This window comes from Eufriesea mexicana, unplaced genomic scaffold, assembly GCF_001483705.2.
Source record: "Eufriesea mexicana isolate 0111107269 unplaced genomic scaffold, ASM148370v2 scaffold14589, whole genome shotgun sequence".
Classification (NCBI taxonomy): domain Eukaryota; kingdom Metazoa; phylum Arthropoda; class Insecta; order Hymenoptera; family Apidae; genus Eufriesea; species Eufriesea mexicana.
This window is the reverse complement of record NW_016922043.1, coordinates 316,027-332,711: the sequence shown is the minus strand read 5'-3', so window position 1 is coordinate 332,711 and position 16,685 is coordinate 316,027. Positions and strand designations below refer to the sequence as shown.

Genomic DNA, 16,685 nt, shown 5'->3' with positions numbered 1-16,685 from the left:
GAAGACGCAGATCGGATAGTTGCGAAATTTTCGAGGGCATGACCTCCACTTTTCTCTTTTTTCTTCCCTCGTGTGCGACGATAAGCGACGCTGCTTGACTCTCGACTATCGTACCAGCTGAATGTTGTCGATCGTTCACTTGAAAAACCATGGAAATTCAGAAAAATGTGTTGTTCTACAATTCGAAGTACTACACTGTTCTAATGGACTTTGTGTCTAATAATACAACTATAAAGCCATGGAATATCGTAATTATATGATAAATTCTCCATGGTCATCCATGATCACAACTATAGATGAACTGTAAATGATTATGGTTGAAAATTACCCCAGCGACAGGAATGACGTGCGAGACCATCCTTGACTTGTCCAGGTCGTAATTCATAAAAATGTTGGCCGTTGCAGCTGCATTTACACTATGCTGCACGGCTAGGTCCTCCCAATAGGCGGGCAAGCCCTCCACTGTTCAACACTGATTATTTCAAAACGGTCTAATTGCTTTAAGAGAAATATTCAAAGTTCTTCAAAGACACTGACACTTGAGATTTTGCAAACTAGTAACTAGTCACTGATCACAAGCTACACCTTTAATACTTGATGTTACATCTTTAAGAAGGAGGTACCTTGACACACCAGAGAAGCATCAAAACGTAGTATATAGTTCTTGAAACTTGTTGATATGATCTGCAACAAAAAATAAAGATACAAGTTCGTTTTATGGGCTTTTAATTATAGTTCTAAGGTATAACCATCAATTAATAAGACAAAAATTATTACTAATATAAAAAGAAATTGATATACAGGTTTCAACACCTTATAAAATAATTTCTATGTAACCTACAGACTTAAAATCTTATTCACCGATAACATTGAAGGAAATAAGTGGAATCCCTATTCGTGACAAATGGAAAGAAGCTATCCGGTCTTACTGAACGATTCTCAATGTGCAAACTCGTGTGTCTCAAACTCAAAGCCGCCGATGCCATGAGACAAGGAGTTTGACGCAGCTCTAGAAGGGAAGGTTGACGAGTGAGCAACAGCTGAACACTTAGCCAAGCACGAGGAAAAGGACCCCGTCCCCGGGGAGTCGTTGAGACTTCCGGCGGCCGCCGACAGAAGATCCTGGATGCATCCTCCAGCGGACATCTCGTAAATTTTGACAATAAGAGGGTATACGCGACCCGTCAAACTCATTTATTTTAAGCCTGGATGCACATTAGGAGCTGCTCATGACACTTTATCATTGGTTCAGCTCATTAGCTGGATATCAACATCAAAGAGCTAGTAATCTCGCAGATTACTCGGCTTAATGCTAATGTAAACCATTTTTTTCTTTAACAATTAAGATATTAGTACTGTAAACTGATTAGCCAAGTTTATTGAAAGACTATAACATATTCAACTAAGTTTAAAATCGTTTAAAAAATATAATAATCCAGTATTTTGTTTAAATATTCTAAAAACTATGACTAGATTGAGTATCTATTAATTAATTTTGCTAAGCTAAGATTGATTATATAATAGTGTATTAGTTGAAGCTTAATAGAGAGATCAATATTAATTGATATTAAGTTGAAATCAGGTAATTAATTTAATATGAATGATTTTATTATTGAAATCATTTAAGAATCGTGTACGTTAATTGATGCTTGATTTATGGAGGTACAGACGGCTGTTTTGACATAATTAGAAGAGCCCCTTATCTTGTCTGGTAGAAGGAAGAACCATTTATCTGGTTGTTTACTAAACACCGCGTTGGGTTCATAGAAATCTTGCCGATCGCAGAACAAAGTTTACAAACTTGCCCCTGGCTACCGTCTCAACGATATTACACGAAATCCACCTTTTTATTACAGCTGGCACGTTACGATAATAAATCATCCCATTCATGAGCTTTACGATTGTAGATGTTCATTATAAGTATAAACGATGGATCAACGACGACCCAAAGCTCTTAGAGGTAATGAACTTTGTACACGACGTAAAAGGCGACGTCATCGACATCCGACGGCGTCGTCAGGTTAAGAGGAACCAAACTTTGCATATCGTTTTCAAGAATCACAAGGAAGATGAATCTTCTTACAGAATTCTTGTAATAATTCCATTCCGTTAGAAGTTTAAGGGAATTAAGATAAAACATTGTATCCAAATGAAAGAAATAATTTTATAATTTCATAAATTCTGGTTAGTAGATTCTTTGTCAGTGTTAATGCAACGAATCTCTGCCTCGTGTTAAGTTTCCTAAACAAGTTCTTGGTTAGTATAAAAGGAAAGAAGTCACTTACAGAATCATTTTCAATCCCTAGACATATTTCTTCATCAATATAATATAAAACATCATTTTCTTCAATTTTAGAAAGAACCAGGCATTTATGACTTTTGGAAGCTCTAGGAAACCTCAGAATACAGAATAGAAAACCAATCACAGTTTCTGTAACTGAAACCACAAACAAGAATCCAGTGCTCTTAGAATAAAAAGAAGAAACAACCTTGTCACCAAATAACCGTAGCAGCCACCACGTTAAATTAACAACAACAGCATCGTAACAATCAAAATCCATATTCTCAAAACTACTGATCAGATCACTACGGAATTTACAAACTATGAAAACAATCAACTCACAGGAACCAGGAAGTCGAATGAACCTGAGAGAATCATCAAGTGAACAACAGGAGTAGATCACCGGGGAAGTTTACCTTGTTCGTAGCACTGCGACGGTAAGGTCGACGTTTTATCACTTCGTCGTATCGCGATTCGCGTGGAAACCGTCGAGTAGCAGCGGGAGTACGATAGAGCGTGCGCCAGAGAAGAGAGCCAGCCGAGATTGAAACTAATTGAGAATGTTCTGAGCGAGCCAGCGAACGTTTCGAAGCGGGTGGAGGCTTACAGAGGCGGAGTTTCGCTGCCACCGAGCCATCCAACAGAGACCTCCCACGTCTGGTTCTCCGCCCCTTGCACTGGACAGCCAAAAATCGTGTCCTCGTAGGCTACGTCCATGGTCTGATCGCGTTGTTCCCTGTGAGGACAAAGGAAGTGTCCATGCACTACTGACTTTGAGAATTTTCTTTGCAGAAAATTGAATGGGAAAAAGAAATGTATTTGTTGAAGGAAGAAGGCAAATTATTTGTATTGAGACTGAGAAAGAAATAACAATTAAACGAATATTGATATCTGGTTATTCATTGTTTATTGGCTGGAACAGTATTTATTATACTTTCAGTGCAAAGTTTGTAAAGAGAGTAGAGCGGTTGTTAAATAGTATGAAACAAGCATGCGTTTAGAAAATGTTTTGAACAATGTTATTCATTGACGAGGTTTCACAAACTAATGAAGTTTGGGCATGCAAAGTGGCATGTATAGATTAAATTCGTACACAGTCTTTCAAATTATCAATGAAATTAACATTGTCTGTTGATTAGAAGAAATCTAACCAAAGGAATGTGTGACTAATTGATTATGACGCAATAGTTCCAGTTTCCCGAACAGTTATGAAGATAAGCCACGCCAATTTTCAGTATTAACCGAAAATATTGATATACAAATTTCGATTATGTAGAATCGAATGAGATACGTGCATCGAGACCAAGTAAGGCAGTGCGATAAAGCATTGGCGTAGATATAGAATCAGTGTTAATTAGGTATTTAGCATAGAATAACATATGAAGTTAAACTAACAAAATTGCATATTTTTAGTGATCTACTTAACATTCTTCAACTTCCACTACGAAGTACTGCTGTGTTCTACTTTAAAAATAATTAGCCCAACTTGAGTCATCGGGTACAATTATGTAATCGTACTCAGGTAGCATTTAAGAAATCGTGTTAAGCAATCGTGTTTTACACGATAATCATTACCTAGAATTCCACTGAAATTAAGGTCGCCGAAAGAATCGCTGAACTCAATGGAAAATGGCCTGGTCAGGATTTAATTGCACCTGATATGACCATAAGATTGCCGTTTTTATTCTACCGGTTTTAATGAATGCGCATGCGTTCATTCGGATCGATACTATTCCTTGCAAAGTTTATATCCGCAAAAGAACTGTATCTTATCAGGAAGCATATGAAAAATTATTATGCTCAAAGTGTGGCCTACGTTAAGATACATACGCATTAATTTTAGATCAAATATCTTCTATTAATTTTTGTTTCAAATCGAGGGTTTATAAATTGTTTATAAAGTTGAAAACTTTAATGCGGTACATCTTTTTGACCTAAAAAGCGAGACATTCAGTTAATTGATCCATTAGAAACGTGTTTCTGATTCTGTAAGTTCCATTTTTCATGTTACACAGAGCAGCCGGGATGTTCATTTAGTATGATAGAGGGGAAAGAAAAACAGTCGCCATGCTTTGGGCGGAGACTGTGACACATTTGCCTTCTCTATTGGATGAAAAGATCGATCTGGTGCATCAGCTACACGCGCCTGCCCAGTAAACGTTCTCTAATCCCTTGTGACTCGTTTCACTATAAGGGAATACTGATTTCCACTGTACAGAATATCCTTTCACCCCTGTGAAAGCAATATCCATTGTTTTCTAGAAAAAAATATGTTCGAAGTACTTATCTTGATTAGAAGAAAACTGTATTGAAACTTTTTTCAGGCAAATTAGAAGTAGTCCTATTTGCTATTGTAATTAATCAAATTCATTATAGAAACCTAATTGTATTAAGATAGATGATACTATGAATTTTATCACCAATTTTTTTCTTTTCATGTAAATTATACAAAAGTTCTAAAGTATATTAAATGACATACATGTCTAAACTTGCAATTAGTGGTATTTTAAAGAAATTTATTTTAAGAATTTAAATAGGTGATAGATTTATTAAAATTTTAACTTATACTTAATAGATGGTATTAAAGATTATTATATTGTTGTAGAACTTTCATCTTACCAGTCACAGTGAAATAACGATGCTGTCATTTTGAGGAGTTTTTGAGCAGGGACTACCTTGATAGTACCTATCAAATTCTTTCTACGGCGTTGTTATCAAAATCGAAATCTCCGGATAAACAGTTCACAAGTTCCCAGCCATCGATCGTGAGCAATATAAATACTTCCTACGTGATGTAGGTACGATTCTAAGAAATGGACCTGTAATACGTGCCCCTGATTACGTAATACGAGGCAACGTGATTTAGGCAGGGTACTGATAACGACTGCAAAACAGAAGGGCTTATATTTCTTTAACCTTACCACCGGATCACTCACGATAAAGTTTAATCCATTATTAAAATAACACAAATTATCGGAATAGCCAAAAATAGTCTGTAGAATAATGCAAATTAAAAATTGTTTAGTCTTAAATATACATATATACTATATAATTCCTACTACAGTAATGCCTCGATAGTAGACGCACGACGAGTTCGTATCGTGACCACTATCGTGGGAGATGTATTTTTGAGAATTGTCAGCGTCCCAGTTGATTCTCGAGATTGTCAATGTTTAGTTCTTCATCATCAATTTACTTATCTTCGCTGAAGTCAGTGAAACTTGTAATGTGACACGTGACGAGATTCTTTTCATTGAATTAATTTTTATAACTTTCTGAATTCAACTTTTGAATAACTTTTCCCTTTGTGAAAACTTTTTTAATATACTGTTAAAGTTTTTCCGATTGAAATAAGACTAAACACGATATACTTTGTATTGTAATTATATGAACTATGTCATATCTAGTCTCATTTTAATTGTAAGCGTCTGACCAATATATTAATAAAATTTTCATACAGAAAGAATTAGAAACAAAAAAGTTAGATTATAGTTTTTATTGCATAGTGTCATTGTATTTTTCCTTGTTACACGGACATAGTAAGTTTCAAATTTTTTAACTGTCTCGAGCTAGATCTCATTGGCCCGAATTTGTTCCGAGAAATGGTGGGGATATTTTGTCATATTTTTACGTCTTTATACTTCATTTCTTCTCTACCTAAAGTTATTATTCTCAAATTGTTATATATGCCTGACCAAATTTTCATTTCAGAACTTTGTCGTATCTCCTTATATTCTAGTATTACATCCTTCTCCTCTTTATGTTATTAGTTCTTATATGCTACTTTTGATATTCTTTCCGAAGTCTCTTTTTTTATTTTTCTAAGCTGATCTTGTCTATCTTTGCATTGCATTTTCACTATTGGATTCCACCTTCTTTGAAGAAGGATTCGATGAAATTCTCCTCAGATTATGCCTTAAGTAAAATGTCGGACATTACTTCTAGAAAAATATAATAAATATAATAAACTAAGAATATAGTAAAATTTTGTTACATTACATTCGTTTTTTCTTCATTGTTTTTCCATGTACTTATTTCGATGCATTATCGATTGTTGTAATTTAGTATTGACACGCATTACAAGATTGACGGACGTGAGTAGGTCTTACAATTTTCGTGCAAATCTAACAAGGTAGTTAGGAATGCCATACTAAAAATAAGAAAATAAATTTGAAAATTCAAATATGTTTAACGTTATTAGTTCTCATGATACTGAAAAATAATATTTAATATATTTTAGATTATTATATCATGACTTTTTTATGTATTTTATTAATTTTTAAATTCTTATTTACGGGGTTAACCGGATCACTTCATTCAAGATGAATTAAATCACTTTCTTTCATCGTGTAAATAATTTTATCATTGTAAATATGATAATTGTTTATATGCGGGTTGTATATACGTACATAAGAAAAAATAATCAGGGATCATGATGCCCAGAAAACATGAAAAAGGCTCTAATAAAAGTTAAACCAAGAGAAATGGCTAGCTAGTTAAATTAAGAAAATTTAAATCACCTGCAGAAATGTATAGGTACCTAATGCACTTCATACAGCTTTAAAAAGAAAAGAGCGAAATGTGTAATTGTAAGTTTTGTAGTGGCAACAATTACAAAACCACTATTGTATTTAACATAACCTAAAAATAAGGCAATACTTTATTAAAAAAACAAAAGAAATTAAAGATTGAATAGAACTTGAAAAAAAATAAAAAATCCATCCAAAATAAGAAAAAATATGAGGCAACTCCAAGGATGGAAATTAAGAATAAAAGAGATTTATATATATAACACTGTATTTAGCAGTGAAAAATTTATTCCTCCACCTGCGGAAAATTGAATATATTGTAATGAGTGGTGCCAGAAAAAAATATATCGATACCAGTAGTATTAAAGGACAATGTAATGGCGACCTATTTATCAAGCAGGGTTGTGGATCTTGTTGTTATTGATTTATATATTTTTTAAGTTGACACTATAGATTACTTTATGAAAATTTCAGTTTTTCCTTTTAGAGATTTTTAGGTTATCCGATTCTCAATTTTCAAATTTGGGGCGAATCAGATATTTTTCACTTTCCTGATTTTTGTTTATAAAAGAAAGATTTTAAGTTTACTTACTTTAAATTTATTGTAATAAAAAATTGTATTTCTAAATTTTAGTTATAGCTTTCCGAGCATAAAAAGAAAAGTAATCCAATTCACCTCGATCTACCCTAGATATAGTTGGCCAACAGAATAATAAATTACTTAACTTCAGATTCTATGATGTGATTCAAATCCTTTTTGAAAAATGCGCGTTTCCTAATCCTTTTTTAAAACTCAATGACGTGATGACTCAGTGCTTAATTGTGAAAGAGTATTCCATTACCGGACAGATACTGCATAATTGATTTTGTATTTGAGTTGATTATTTCATAATATAATTCGTAATTATGTGGAATAATACAATCTTTACTCATTTCATACTTTATATTTTCGTATTTTATATATGGTACATCATCTAATTTCTCTGATATTAAAAAACAATTAATATATTCATAAATAAATCACTATAATTAATAATAATTAATTAAAAAATCGATGAGATAGAAGTGAATCGATAGAAATCAAAGAAGGTAAAAGTCAAAATTTAGTTAAAATTAGTTTGATTTAGTGCTGTTTGAAAAAGATTGAATGGCGATGAATATTATAATACAATGAGTATTATTCAATCCTCAACTACTAAACTATTCGTTGAAATTTCTTATTCGAAAAAAAGACGACGACCGGATATTTTTCAACGGTGATAACGAATTGTTGATTGAAGACTAAGACTCACTGGCCTGGATGTTGTCACTGTAACAGTGTATTGTTAAAGCAGTACAATGAACGTGTTTAACAATACTGCCGACCGGACTGGCTAATTGTTTCTTCGCCTCTTAACGTTACTGTTGCCATTAGCCATGGCGATTGCGATTAATTCGCTATTAAAACAACGTGTGCCTTGCCTGTGCAATTATTATCACGTGTACGATACTCTATTGCAAACAGACTGATCGTTCTGAAAGAAATATATCTTTATTCTAGAATTTGTTGCGAATAATTTTCAACTAGATCTTAAATATACTTAAGTATTTATAAAAATAATTACCTTACTCCTTTATTCATAAAAATCTAAGATAACCTATAAAATAAAATATAAGTATAAAACGCTGAAATACTATAAAAATCCTTGTTACAAGTTTATAACAAGATACGTTTATAAAAGTACGATAAATCATTAGGAAACTCAATACTTTGAACCCATTAAAAATTATGACTGACCCAACGAGTGTGTAAGAAAAGACTAAAAAAGAAGGGAAATTCTTGTTTTGATTAGAGAATGTCAAAGCAAACTGACTCCGAAGCACTGAGCTGCCCTTTCTTCCAGCTTCTCCTTACCAATTTTATTGGCTTTTTATGGTGGTTTGTCGTGACCAGTTGTGGTCACGTTCTATAGCAAAGCATTGCACGGTATTGTGCCATGGTTGTACTCTTAAGTTAGTAAGAAAAATGTAGAAGCATAAAATTATTTAAGATTGTCAACTTTAAACTTATTTTTCGAAAATGCATATAAGGATCACAAATAAAATTATTAACATGTAACAGTAGTATTAAGAAATTTATAAAATTTTCGAATAAAAATTGACAACAATACATTCTTGAAAATTATACAATAAATTATATAGAAATTTAATATTTGCTACTTTTCGTTACTTATAAGTTTTGTAACTTATATGTAGGTAGAAAAATAGAATAATAAAAAAAAAAGTAAAACGTAGAAATTGAAAAAACAAGAGAAAAAAAAAAATCCTTGTAATAACCGCAATTGGACTAACACTGAATTTTACAACTTTTATGGTATTTGTACTGCTTTAAAAGTCGATAATGTAGTTGATCAACAGAAACGAACTTCCACTCATCTAGCACCATCTGACGATAGCTACAAGTACTAAATAATTACCAGCTCTCGACTGAGTCTTTTGTGATCTATAGAAGGAAGAGATTAAGTTTTCGGGATATACCATTCTGGTAAAAAGAATCGATACTCGAAAATCGATTCTTACAAAACAACGATATATTAAAATCGATTATGTATAAAAAGAATCGAAGATAAAAATAATCACGAATAATACCATTTGAACGTAACAACAAAAGAGAAAAATGCGTAGAATAAAAGATTCTGGTGAAATTAGTGTATATAGCATAATCAAAAAAGGTTTTTATTAAATCATTAGTTATGTATAATTAGGTTTATTTAGTTTAGTACATGTCGATTCCCTTTTTATTTGTAAATCCTGAAAAATATGAAATTTTAATTAGAAAATTCTAAAAAATACAAAATGCAATGCTTTTCATTAATAAAAAGCTGAAAGTTATTTAATATACAAAATTATGGAAAAGCTAATTATATTCATAGCAGTTAGTCAATAAGAATTTACTTGCAGAATCAGATGATAAATGATTATGAGAATGGAAGATATAATCACCTTGCGTATAATCTTCTTATAATTACCAAGCTTTCAATCATAAGAGAAGATATTTTAAACAGATGATAGGTGGATTATTGGGTTTCATAATAAAATATGGATATATCAGAAAATATACTTAAATCAAACCATAAACTTAGCTCTATATGAAAGACCACATTAAGATTTATCAATGTGTTCCTTAAATTGTCCATAATGAAAATATAAAAACATAAAGATAAATTGAAAACATTTAAATAAACAAATGTAAGTTAATTTTATTTTTCTTTACAAAACATCATTTTTCTCAAGAAAATAAACTTAGAAATATTAACATATTTAAATGTATACCAGTTAGTCTATTGCAGTTCTCACGTTTATAATCAATTCAGCACATGAAAATAAGCATTCAGATGAAACACTTGTTCCAAATATTGGTAATTGTTTTAATGATATTTTACTAAATGTAAGTCATGGGAATGCTTTTTCGACATCTTTCCAATAACTGAAAATATTCTTTTTCCTTGAAATCCATTTTAACTGTAAGTATGCTCCAATTCAGGATTGCTCAATGGACTAGAATCAGCATTTGAATTAGATGGAGTCTCGACTTTTAAAACATTGTAAAAATTCCATATACCAACTCCTTCAGTTGGTTCAGATATATGAGCAGATGTGTTCATTACATCATCACAGCATTAACCATAGTACTAATACGTTTTAGTGCTGGATGAATCACTAATGGTTGTTGAAAGTTTTTTAAAGTGGAGATTTAATATTGCAGATCAACATTATAGGAGAATATTTGAAGTTTTTGAACTTATTCAATATGACATTCTGTAGTATTGATTTATACTTTTGTCGTATTTCTGTTTCTGGTTTAATGCTACTTATCTTCTGTTGCATACAGTGTACTGTAGGTACAATAATTCTGCAGCTAGGGTATTGATCTCCACTTACTTTTCTAATTATAGCTTGTACAGATTCCATCAATGGAAATATGTTCTTCACAATTTTTGTCTCTTTTCTATTCAAAATATTAACAGGATTCTCAGATTCTAGTAGATCCAAATATGTATTCTTCCAATTCCAGATACCTTTTAATCATCTCAACTTTTTTTGTCTACCTAGTGGGATCTTATACCAGATGAAGAATTGTTCCCTTGCTCCTTTCTAAAGCTTAAATATTTCTTTCAACATCTTTTATGTAAATTACATGTGCTGCACACATAACATTTACATCATTTCCTATTTCACAGCAAGTCTTTTTAATGCTCCACCATCAAATATTATGCAGGTTATGTTGTTTTTAGATAAATTAAATTCTTTGGCAATATTTTCTAAACTTCTTTTAAGATATTCAATAACTATTCCTGGAGAGGATACATCCTAGGCATTCAGTTTTGAGTATTACTGAATCATTTATATAATGTAAGGTCACACCTACGTAATTTTTATTAGAGCAGTCAAATCAATTATCGCATGTCAAATAATAGTCTGCCCGTTGTCTGTCTTTAATAAAATTGTTTTTCATAATTTCGTATTGTGATTCTAATTTTTTGATAATGGTTTTTCTGGAAGGAGGATCATATAATAGTACTAAATCTTTGAGCAATGTTAAAAATCCTTTGTTTTTTATAGTAGACAAAAAATAAATCCTTGCAAATCATATATAATATTGCATGTTATCATATCACACATAGAACCTCCTTCTGTAAGAACAGAATACTTTCATAAATTCATTATTAACTTTTATGTTTATTAATTCTATACATACCTTTGAAGGAATTCATATGTGCAAATGCTTATCATATTTCATAGAAATTAAATGCACCCTGTAAATGAGAATTATAAAAAAGAGTTGTTCTATCATATTATTCAAAATCCTAAATATTTCAAAAACCTAAATGTTTTGTAACAAATATGTAGTAACATAAGAAATCGTAAAAAATAAATGTTTTTATTAAGAAATTTTATTTACAATTGTTTATCTACAATGTTTTCATAGGCGAAAAATAAATACAAAATAAATAATAGATTGCAGAAACAAAATCAACTAGAGACGAGAGAGAATCGAACCCCGGACCTTTCAAGCAAACAAAAGTAGAAAAAAAGTAGCATAGTAAATTGACTATAGGACAGTAAGTGAGGGACCGTGAAGGAACAAATGACGATTCGATTCTTCGTTAAAAGAGAATCGAGGTATCGAGAATCGATTCTTAAAATAATCGATTTCACAAAAAAAGAAATCGATCGATTATTTCAGAATCGAGTAGAATTGCCCATCTCTACTAAGTTTAACGGAAAGTATTGGCACTTGTAATTTGTGTGAATTAAAGAGAGAAAAATCGAAATTTTAAAATGGACGACGATCAGGAACATCTACTTGAAAACGATTACTACACGTTTTTAAACATCCCAAGAGATGTAAGTCATCAAAATATTCCAAATTATGAATTCGCTTTTCCTGTTCGGTGTAGTCCGGAGATCAATTTCTGATTCTCCACGTGACATACTTTTTCTCAATGTCTGATGTAATCAATTCCTCCGTAATGATATGATAAAAGCCTTTCTGCTAAAACAAATTTACAAATATACTATTTATTCCTATACGTATTGTTGATTAATTTTATTTAACGCTGTGACTTTATTTCATTATTTTAGTCGCTATTAATTACATCTCCTATAACTAAATGTACAGAGAAATATATACTTTAAATTTTTTCATTAAAATTAAAAATTATTTAAGAACATTTTAGTTATAAAAAGTTTACTTGCAGGCTACACAGGAGGAGATCAATTATGCGTATCGTAGACAAAGTAAACTTTATCATCCTGACAAACATGTGGAGCCTGTACTTAAAAAAGAGGCAGAAATTTTATTTAATCGTACTAAAGAAGCATATAAAGGTTTATATAGAATATTCTAAACATATTTCAATAATGTATACATTGTATAAAAATAACATTATTTGTATGATAGTTCTAAGTAATCCCCATCAAAGGGCTATTTATGACTCAGTGGGAGTCAGAGGGCTGCAAATTGAAGGTTGGGAGATAGTAGAACGTACTAAAACTCCTCAAGAAATCAGAGAAGAATATGAGTATCTTGCTAAAGAAGCGGAGGAAAGAAAGTTATTAAGGCTTACAAATCCTACTACTAGTGTCACAATGAAAATCAATGCCACAGACCTTTTTAACAAATATGATAAAGACTATGAAGATAGGTAATGGATTATATCCTTTAATGCTGATGTATATGCTATGAAGTATATTGTATTTCAAAATATAGCAGGGACATACTTTCATGCATAGAAGTCAGTGGAATGACATTTACTCAATCCATTGAAGTGCCCCTTACTTTACAAGACATTGTAACAATGTATGGTCAGCTAAGTACAAGAAATGGTATAGGTTCTGGATCTATAAATGTAGCAGCAAAACGTCTACTTACATCAAAAGGTTGGGTAGAACTAGAAGTTGGTGCTGGAAATGGACCTATGATATCGTTAAAAGGTTTTCGTTTATTATACCATAAATTGATGTTCAACGGGGCAACAATACTGGAATTTACGCCTGCTGATATTAAAACTAGTCTTATAGGCAGTATGTTCATTCATTTTAAGTCAGCTATAAATGTCTATTAATGAATATATATAATTTTTTCAAAGGATTATGTTTATTTTAGCACTTACAATGCAATTAGACACTCATACAATAGGAGAATTCACGTACAATGCAGGTCCAGAAAGTTCCATGAGTACTGGAATTGTCAGGGACACAGATAGGACACATATATCATTTTCCGTACATCTTGGTATCCTACGGTCATTCATTAGTTTTAATTACACATATAAAATGTATGAGAAAGAAATGAAATTACGAGGAAGTGTGAAGTTAGTATTAACCGACAAATTCGTCTGTTATTCATAATTGTTTGTATTCTAATGTATAGTACTTTCATATTATGATAACTTTAATGTTTTATTAATTATAGAGCTGGCACATTTGGGTTATTTGTGGAGTACGGAGCGGAAAAGAAGATTTCGCGACATACTAGGCTATCTGCAGCTGTGTCTGCAGGAGTGCCAACAGGAGTTACATTAAAAATTAAATTGAACCGTTCCTTTCAAACCTACTCATTTCCTATACATCTCAGTGATGAAGTTCTTCCAGCTACTGTGTTCTATGCCACCATGATCCCTCTGATGACATGGGTTGTGTTAAAAAAAGTTGTGATAGATCCCATGGTAAAAAAACGACAAGAACGTGAAAAAGAGAAAGAGAAGGAGGTAAACAAGACGAGAATGATGGAAAAACAAAAGGAGGCGGAAAGTGCTACAAAATTAATGAAAGCAACCGTAAGTAGGATAAGAGCTAAAGAAGAATCAAAAAAGGGCCTGATTATTGCAAAAGCCTTATATGGAAGATTTGTTTATCCCCAAGATCAGTATAATTCAGAGCAGCAACACATACGTAGGGATGAAGTAATAGATGTAACCATTCCTTTACAATGTTTAGTAAAGGATTCGAAATTGATCCTTTATGATGCATCGAAGGTATGCTTTAAACTTAGTTTATCTTTTCTATCGTAAAAAGTAAAATCATGTATATTTTGATATTACAGAGTGAACTACCAGGATTCTATGATCCATGTGTAGGAGAAGAGAAACAATTATTAATACAATATCTATTTCGTAATGAAACACATGAATGCATAGTCAAGGACAATGCACCAGTTAGAATACCATTACCGTGTAAGAATTATAAGCATAATTTATACTTACAATTATAGTTTTTATAAATATTAATAAAAAATTATTCTGTTTTAGCACATAGAGTAAACACAACATGACGCATGTGTTACCATAAAAAATCGAAATAAAGTCACCAACGTTCATGGTGATAGTCTGTACTGCTTCATTAAGTCCTTTTGATCATTTTTAGATTAAACTTCCACAGATATCTAGTTGAAGAAATTGAGTGTTCGTTAATCATTTATAATACTTTGTACGATAATTTTAATTTCCCCCAAGTAATTGTTTTTATTATGTTATCCAGTATAAAAGAAAGCAGTACAATCAGATTATTTCTCTATATTGTAATTATTGCTTGTCAAGAAAAAACGAATAATCATCATTAACATTGCAATCGTAATGATTGCATCTCATACGACGACTAAATTGTTGTCACGTAAAAAATCGAGGGGGAGGAAACTTATGTCTTTATGACTATAACAAAAATATTTTTCACACTTAAAAAAAAATAAACATTCAAGGAGTTTGTTGTTAATAGAACTATATCGTTACAGCGATAAAATGCAAAATATATATAGAATTATATACATCATTTTCTAGAAATCATATTCGTACCCTTCATTTATCAGAAATAATAATACTGTATAAATTACATAAAATGTAACTGATAAATTATGTGGAACAATATCTTAGATCACTCGTACATTGTTTCACTTTACATGCCTTAATCCAAGAAAATAATAAATACAACAAATTTTAGTTAAAAATACCAAAATGTTTAAAACAAACGAATGTATTTGAAACAAATATACTACACATTATCTTTACATAATTACATTCAAATGAATATTTTTAAATGCAGTTGTTGGACCAAAATGTAGCAAACATAGCTATTTCTTTATCTTTGTTATCAATCTCTCTTAAAGATGTCCATGAATAATCATGCTCTAATCTGTAGGAACCCTTATAAGTTTGAGCAAATTCAGACTTACCCCATTCCTGTAACATAAAATTGCTAGTAATTCACATATATCTCTTTTAATTGTAGAACAAAATAAGAATGTGATTGATTTACATTTGAACTAATCATGGAAAAGTAAAGTTGACCAGTTTTTCTTTGGTAGAGATGATATACATGTCCAGGACGTTTCACAAAATTACAAGGAACATGATGTAATTTCATGTTCCAATCTGCTTCTGCAACAATATTCTCAGCTTGTTTCTTTAGGGATTTAATTTGTTCTATAATCACTTGCAACTTGCTACAAGCATTTGTTTTGATAAAGTAATCTGCTTTTTCTATTTCTCTTGCCAATGCATCTAGATCTTGTGGAATTGTTTTGGTTACAGTTTCTGAATCATTCAGTTGAATACCTTGTAGTTGAATATTATGTTCTACAAAAATTATTGCTTGTTATTAATAACATATATTGATTATTGTTTTGAAATTAAAACTGATATAATATATTAAATTTATACCATTAATAAGTAGATCCTTAGAGTTATCCATGACAATTGCAACTCGTTTCATAAGTCAGATATTATTTTTAGTTATATACAATATAATAATCATTATAAATTTTGAACAAGGTGATATATCATTTATACATACGTGACAATTATTGAATTTGTAAAAAAAAAAATTGAAAATTAATAAAAGTAGTAGAGAAATAACAATAATAATGTAAGATATTATAATACTATAAATAGTTCAAACGTTTCCATAAAAAAGAAGTTGTCATCCGATTAAAATATTTTTAAAGATTTGGTAATAAATGACATGTATGAACGATATATAATGCGCACTTAGTGTTTTATCCCATACGCACACGTAACGCGCGCACGCGCGCGCATAAATATAGTGCAGTTAAATCAGCTGTTGCACTTCTGTGGTTATTTTATTAAGTCCTTGTTTACATGAATTCTAGATTGTACTTCATACACTTTAAGACCGTACGAAAACCTGCATAGGTTATTCTTAATTAATTTTATTTTATTCTATTTCATTGAAATATTGTAAATTTTCTTAAGCATACAAATATTTTTTAAATCAATGAAAATTAAAATAAAATTTCGGGTGTATTTTTAGAAATGTAATGTAACTAGAGTTATCGTTGATAGCAAAAGATGTCGTTTTTGCGCGCAATCATGAAATTT

At 31.2% G+C, this 16,685-nt stretch overlaps 3 protein-coding genes across 7 annotated transcripts in view; 1 reads left to right on the top strand and 2 right to left on the bottom strand.

Annotated features, from left to right (window-relative positions):
- LOC108553975 (fork head domain transcription factor slp1) overlaps positions 1-2,857 on the bottom strand; it is a 13,304-nt gene extending 10,447 nt beyond the window's left edge. For 2 of the 3 annotated variants that reach the window (XM_017909074.1, XM_017909075.1), the window contains exons 1-2: positions 2,698-2,857; positions 329-684 (exon numbers count right to left, since the gene is read on the bottom strand). In XM_017909074.1, the coding sequence (XP_017764563.1) occupies positions 329-385 (57 nt within the window). In that variant the 5' untranslated portion in view covers positions 386-684; positions 2,698-2,857. The remainder of the gene's footprint in view (positions 1-328; positions 685-2,697) is intronic. The other variant, XM_017909073.1, reaches the window with a different exon arrangement.
- Positions 2,858-12,063: 9,206 nt separating this feature from the next.
- Positions 12,064-15,018, top strand: LOC108553974 (dnaJ homolog subfamily C member 11). 3 transcript variants are annotated; one of them, XM_017909071.1, is made up of 9 exons: positions 12,064-12,198; positions 12,552-12,681; positions 12,755-12,998; positions 13,064-13,377; positions 13,460-13,667; positions 13,769-14,132; positions 14,223-14,330; positions 14,399-14,528; positions 14,604-15,018. In XM_017909071.1, the coding sequence occupies exons 1-9, from the start codon at positions 12,133-12,135 to the stop codon at positions 14,624-14,626; spliced, it is 1,587 nt and encodes a 528-aa protein (XP_017764560.1). In that variant the 5' UTR covers positions 12,064-12,132; the 3' UTR covers positions 14,627-15,018. The 3 variants fall into 3 exon arrangements, 2 of the variants coding, with proteins under 2 accessions (XP_017764560.1, XP_017764559.1); XR_001890674.1 differs by lacking the exon at positions 14,604-15,018 and having other exon boundaries at positions 14,218-14,330; positions 14,399-14,459; XM_017909070.1 differs by having other exon boundaries at positions 13,769-14,330.
- A 326-nt stretch (positions 15,019-15,344) lies between these two features.
- On the bottom strand, positions 15,345-16,135 carry LOC108553985 (uncharacterized protein C1orf50). Its single transcript, XM_017909088.1, has 3 exons — positions 16,008-16,135; positions 15,604-15,923; positions 15,345-15,527 (listed from the first exon to the last, which is right to left on the bottom strand). The coding sequence occupies exons 1-3, from the start codon at positions 16,057-16,059 to the stop codon at positions 15,381-15,383; spliced, it is 519 nt and encodes a 172-aa protein (XP_017764577.1). The 5' UTR covers positions 16,060-16,135; the 3' UTR covers positions 15,345-15,380.
- Between the last annotated feature and the right edge of the window lie 550 nt (positions 16,136-16,685).